The following is a 6,649-nucleotide window of genomic DNA, read 5'->3' on the forward strand; positions in this document are numbered from 1 at the left end:
AGGACATTTTGATGGTCGTGATCTACCAAATCTTGGTGCAAACAAAAAGAGACACCAAATATCCAGGTCTCACATTTCATCTTTTAAAGTGTTCTTATGGGGGCTGGAGAGATGGCTCAGAGGTTAAGAGAATTGCCTGCTCTTCCAAAGGTCCTGAGTTCAATTCCCAGCAACCACATGGTAGCTCACAGCCATCTGTAATGGGGTCTGGTGCCCTCTTCTGGCCTGCAGGCATACACGCAGACAGAATATTGTATACATAATAAATAAATAATTTAAAAAAGTGTTCTTATGTGGAGTCTCTCATCTGGACTTAAACAATCTGATGTGACTGTTAATTATCACCCGAGTCGGAGAACTGAGAGTAACTGGGAACTGAAAGGTCAGAGTTGAAAGGGATCACTGAAAGGGTGTCCCCAGAGATAGCAAGCGCAGCAGGGCCAGAATGAGTCTTCATCTTTCCTTGCCTCTGTCCTTCCTGCTGCCCTTGAGGACCACTGCAGCCCTGTGCAGCCATAAGAACTGTGCATGTGTCCTTTAGTGATGCTGTTTATTTTCCTCAAATGAAAGCTTAGCACCAGGCCTTCAGAGGTAGGTGTTCTTTACTTACCTCTGTTCTGGAGGGCCTACGGAGAGAAGTGTAGCAGTAAGGAGACGGGGGCACCTCACTCGTGACCCTAGGCACCAATCTATGATCATAGTGTCTTTGTACCCTCTGGACTGCATCTAAGGGCTCTCGTTTTCTTCCCGTTAGTATTGGCAGGAGTCAGTTCTCCGACATTTCAGGCTATAACATCCCTTGTTGCATGGCAGGTTGCGTCATCTACCCTTGTCGCTGACCACCCTGAAGTTAAAGGCCCTGTGGCTCTCTGATAATCAATCGCAGCCTCTCCTCACGTTCCAGACGGACACAGACCGCACCACAGGGGAGAAGATCTTAACGTGCGTCCTTCTTCCTCAGCTGCCTTCTGAACCCATCTGCCAAGGTGATTTTCTCTTTTGGACTGCTAGCTGGAGCCAGTATCTGCCCACAGGGCCTCCTTTTCCCAAGCATGCTTATGTTTTGTTCGGTTTGCCTTACTAAAGGTGCTTGTTGGGTTACTCTGGAAGTGATCTCTATAGGAAAAGATCACTCGGCGTCTGTTTATCGTGACTGAAATTCCAAAAGCAAGCCTTTGGTTTAGAATTACACAGCTAGGATAAAGTTTAATGCTCATCAGCTTGTTACAATCCAGACTGATGGCGGAGGATTCTCAGTTAACAACATTGCTACAGTATCTTTAAATCCAGACTGATGGTGGAGGATTCCCAGTTAACACCATTGCTACAGTATCTTTAAATCCAGACTGATGGTGGAGGATTCCCAGTTAACACCATTGCTACAGTATCTTTAAATCCAGACTGATGGTGGAGGATTCCCAGTTAACAACATTGCTACAGTATCTTTAAATCCAGACTGATGGTGGAGGATTCCCAGTTAACAACATTGCTACAGTATCTTTAAATCCAGACTGATGGTGGAGGATTCCCAGTTAACAACATTGCTACAGTATCTTTAAATCCAGACTGATGGTGGAGGATTCCCAGTTAACACCATTGCTACAGTATCTTTAAATCCAGACTGATGGTGGAGGATTCCCAGTTAACACCATTGTTATAGTATCTTTAAATCCAGACTGATGGTGGAGGATTCCCAGTTAACACCATTGCTACAGTATATTTAAACCAGTGAATTGTTTATTTTGAGTCATTGTATCTTAGTTTTGTAAATTTTGTGATTTAAGAATATTCACACATGGGCTGGAGAGATGGTTCAGTGGTTAAGAGCACTGGCTGCTCTTCCAGAGGTCCTGAGTTCAATTCCCAGCAACCACATGGTGGCTCACAACCATCTGTAATGAGATCTGGCGCCCTCTTCTGGCATGCGGGCATACATGGAGGCAGAATGTTGTATACATAATAAATAAATAAAACCTTTTAAAAAAATAAAAAAAAAAGAATATTCACACACATATCAAAATGATGGTATGAATCCATTGCTGAGAGAGATGGGTTTGGTAGGAATACTAGAATCCCTTGAGCTGGAACACTCCAAAGTGATCTTGCTGGCCTCAGGAAAGTGTAACAAAGTGTCATGAAAGAGGAGAGTACCAGCCTCCCTCAGCTGCAGCCATACCATGGTCAAAAACAAAGCAAAAAACTGCACTTCCTTTGTGAAAAGAGCCACAAAGCACCGTTAGTGTGTTTTAACCTTCTGTGATGAAACGTTCAGCACCCCAGTTCTGCACATCCCTCAGAGGGTCCCAGTGGAGTTCCCTTATAGGGGACCAGTTCTGCACATCCCTCAGAGGGTCCCAGTGGAGTTCCCCTATAGGGGACCAGTTCTGCACATCCCTCAGAGGGTCCCAGTGGAGTTCCCTTATAGGGGACCAGTTCTGCCCAGGCCTTTTTGCTTCTTGTTTCATATTTTAACCAAAAGCGAGGGTTGGAGGTTGCAACAGTGGTCTGTTTTCCTTATTTTTGGCACTGTGGGCCTCCATGTGGATTCTGACCAGAGAGCCACTAAATTATAGTGTATCCATTCCGAATCCCATAGCCAGCATTCCCTGCTGATGTTGTCTTTGTCACTGCAGAGAGCCTGTCTCGCTGTGGTGCCCTGGAAAGCCTGGTGAGTGACGTCCCCGAGGATGCCTGGAATGACCGCACAGTACACAGAGTTAGTGCAATCCGGTTTTTGGAAGATGAGAAGGATGAAGACGAAAGCGAAACGGTATGGGGGTGGACATTCATCCAAGCTGGGCAGTGGCACCTAATGTGGGTTTTCTTTCTCTTTTTAAATGATTTATTCATTTATTATGTATATAGTGTTCTATCTGCATGTATACCTGCAGGCCAGAAGAGGGTGTCAGATCTCATTACAGATGGTTGTGAGTCGCTGTGTGGTTGCTGGGAGTTGAACTTAGGACCTCTGGAAGAGCCAGTGCTCTTAACCACTGAGCCATCTCTCCAGCCCTGGTGTCTTCATTTCTTTGTGATAGTTTCCCTTTTTGTCCCCATATTTTTCTCTAAAATTGGCACTTGCTTTTTTTCACTTGTGTGAATGAAATCCTTTCCTATCTTCAGTACTGCTCACGACTGAGCTGCGTTAATTCTGTTCACATGTCATTGTGTGACTCAATACGAGACATCTCTCTTCTGGCATATTGGACCACCTTGGCCCTTATGTAGAGTGTTGTGATCTCGGCTGAACTATCTTGGCAAGTTTCCATTTAGAAATCAGAAATACATTTGAAGCTCAGCTCTCCCGTTCATATTTGAACATGTCTCTCAGATACACTGTGTCTTGGCTCTGAACTTGATACTGAGGCTGGTTCTTTTCTGAAAGATTTTTCATTTTCAGTCACGTGTGTGCATGTGTGTCTCTGAGTATGCACGCTGCCCAGGGAGGCTGGAAGAGGCTGTCGGGTGCCCAGGTACTGGCTGTAGTCACATGCAGTCATGATCCACCCAGCATGGGTGCCGGGAACCGAGCCTGGGGCCTCTGGAGGAGCAGTGGTGGCTCCTCGCCCCTGCACCGTTTCTCCAGCCCCCACATGAGCTCCTTAAACTCCAGCAGTTGGGCTTTCACAAGCAGTCAGAGAGAAGGTGTTTGCAACCCCTCCCCCAGTTCAGCTGTCACCAGAGGGTCTCAGTAGGGAGAAAAGTGGGAACAAGGCACAGTGAAGGAACTTCAAAGTGTTTCTTTAATGCTTCCCACCGGTCCCTAGCGCAATTATTTCAGTGGTTGTTTCACTACCTCGGTAATGCTCTTTGTTAGGCTAATGTGCTTGAGATAGGTCTTTGGGAGATGGAAGCGCTGCTTTGTGAGATAATGAGCTTCCAGATATTAATTGAGGGGGAGATGCTCTGCCTGCTCAGCCCTGTCACTTACTCTCAGCGCTGTGGTCTTTCTTAGAAGAGCGTGTTCTTTTATCAGGGCAGCGAATGGCACAGCAGTCCCACCAGTAAAGCCTTCTTCTTCGCTTTCTCTTCTTCAGCCCCTGAGCCTCGAGGGGTAAAGGAAACCAGAGCCACTCTGAGTAACAGAAGAGCATTCTAGTAAATTTAATTTAGGATATTTATTTGGTTTTCTTCTTTATTCTATAATTATATCTTAAAATTTCCATCAACACGTAGAAACTTATTTCATACTAATATTTTTAAATGTATTCCTTTATTCTAAAAGTAATGTGTTCCATCATGACTGCGATATTCCTTCACTGTTCTGTGAGCTCTGGGTGGGCAGCCCATGAGAGTTGGGAAGAAAGTTGCTTCCCTGGGTCGCGGGTTTCTGAAGCTGTAAACTATGTATTGGAATGCTAATGCTCTGACACAGTAGTGGATAAAACCAGACACTTGGGCCTCTGTTTGCTTGCAGAGAACTCTTCAGAGGCGAGCCACGCCACACCCAGGGGAGTTAAAGAACATGAAGAAGACGGTGGAAAATTTACGGAACGACATGAATGCTGCTAAAGGACTGGATTCCAACAAAAACGAGGTCAACCACGCCGTTGACCGAGTGACGACATCGGTGTAGCATCCGCCCCTGAGTTCTACCTGCTGTGTCTTCCCTGCTGTGCGCCCGTGGAGCCTCCTGCCATCCTTGTGTCTACCATCCCCCGCCAGGATGCCGCTCTCGCACAAAGTGCCTTACGCATCCCTCAGTCACTCATCGCACCCACTGTTTCTCAATCCCAGTTGTTCATAATAAGTAGAATACACTACTGTCATCTCTGACCTTCGTTTTTGTCTTATGTCGGGGCTAGAGCAGGAAGGGGAATTACGGCCCTCTTCCCTCCATTGAGTGCTGGACATTTTGAACCTAAGTTCTTATGGACCGACTGATGAGAGGAAGCTTTATGTATGGGAGAAAAAGATACTTTTTTAACCTTTCTTGGCAGCTCAGATGGTGTAAATTTTAAAATTTTGTATAGGTATTTCGTAACAAAAATGATGTATTTCTTTGTTATTTTATCTTGAAGACGGTACATATTTTCATATTTGTGGAGAAAAGCAAATTAGGCCTAAAGTATTCGTTTCTATCTGTACCATCCACTTCGTGCCTTACTGTATCCTGTCCTGTCACACCAGTTGTAAACAGTGGCATCCTTGAGCAGCAAGATGGGGATATGAGTGTGGTCATCTTAAAGCAGTATTGCAGTTTGAGTAGTAATGTACCAGATGGATTTATTTTTTAACCAAAAAGATGAATTTATCAGTGATTTGTAAGTTTCATCCGGTGATTTCTTCGAAAAGATGAGCCAAAGGATTAGACTGCTGCTGATACGTCACTTCATATGCTCGCCCTCGTCCTCAGTTCTGCGTGCAGCACCAGACTGTGCCTGCACCAAAGGTGTGTGCCATTTGTGTAACGATGTACAGCAGAAAAGCGCAGAAGAAAAAAAAAGCCTGGTTCAGAAATTCAGTGGATCAATAACTTATGTACTGCAGAAGAATGACTTTTATTGGAGAAAGCTTTAAAAGTTGTATATCCAGATAAAAGACCACAATAAAGCAAAATAACCTATACCCCAATAGAAACGTTGCTATCTTTATACAAGTGCACTTTGATTTGTAAATAGTTTTAATCAAAGCATAACAAAACACTGCTTCAAGATTTCCTTCTAAATCTGCTAAGTTAAGGGGTCTGTTTTTAATGTGTTTCTGTTGCTTCCTTTATGTATGCTGTGACGAAAGAGACATACAAAGTGCCAGGCGCCGTGTGGTATGGGCGAAATCATGGGGTTTTGGGGAGGAAGGGGGTTCCCTGTGAAATAAACTCATCATGGACATTGGCCATATAGCTTTTTAAAAATTATTACTTTGTGTGTTCAAAATGGTAGCAGGTAATTGAGTTCTTGGGTAGAGTATTTCTGTCTGCTGAGTGTCTAGGTTTTAGCCAATTTTGAGAAGCTTCTGGTGAGATTTCATTCATGAGTCATTTTTCCACACAAGGCAGAGCCCAGAACTCCTTCAGTGTGGGTTCATCATTGTGAGCTGTGGCATCTGGCCAGTTGGACTCCTTGGAAACCCGCTCTCAGCCAGGCAAATGCAATTCCTTCTCTTGTGTCCATCAGCTTAGTACCTGCCGCCACTGTGCTGTGCCCGTGTGCCCATGCATTCCTCACACCCTGGAGGAAGAGTGCATGGTGTTGAATGGTTCTCAGCTTTGCCTACTAATCGGTAGGGACCCATTTCTTTTCTCCATTTTAAGAGTTTGACATACTCTGATTTTAAAACTTTAAAACTGATAGTTGTAATCAAGGACCGAATCTATATAAATAGAGAATTTTTACTTTGAGAGAGTCATCTTGACTCTGAAAACCAAACCAAACTTTCCCGGTATATTTTGTTCGTGGTTTTCATAGAAAAGCCGCTACTTATCCACTCCGTTTTATCCTGGCTTTAGTGAATGGGGTGGAGGTAGGGCCACACAGAGATCAGGGGAGGAGAGAGAATTGCCATAGGAAATGCTTTGTGCCTAATTATTTGCTTCCTTCGCCCCGTTTCCTTTATGCCGTGTCCACCCAGCTGGTTTGTTCTGGTTTGAGTTTGGGGCTTGAGAGGTTTTGTTTCATCTTGACCTTTTATGTTGGCTGATTCTGTGGCA

General features: G+C 44.6%; 1 protein-coding gene across 2 annotated transcripts in view; it reads left to right on the forward strand.

Moving 5' to 3' along the window:
- Lrrc1 (leucine rich repeat containing 1) overlaps positions 1-4,769 on the forward strand; it is a 117,369-nt gene extending 112,600 nt beyond the window's left edge. For both annotated transcript variants that reach the window (XM_075965181.1, XM_075965182.1), the window contains exons 12-14: positions 814-986; positions 2,634-2,770; positions 4,418-4,769. In XM_075965181.1, the coding sequence (XP_075821296.1) occupies positions 814-986; positions 2,634-2,770; positions 4,418-4,576 (469 nt within the window). In that variant the 3' untranslated portion in view covers positions 4,577-4,769. The remainder of the gene's footprint in view (positions 1-813; positions 987-2,633; positions 2,771-4,417) is intronic.
- Positions 4,770-6,649: the final 1,880 nt, after the last annotated feature.

This window comes from Microtus pennsylvanicus, chromosome 3, assembly GCF_037038515.1.
Source record: "Microtus pennsylvanicus isolate mMicPen1 chromosome 3, mMicPen1.hap1, whole genome shotgun sequence".
In the NCBI taxonomy this organism is placed as follows: domain Eukaryota; kingdom Metazoa; phylum Chordata; class Mammalia; order Rodentia; family Cricetidae; genus Microtus; species Microtus pennsylvanicus.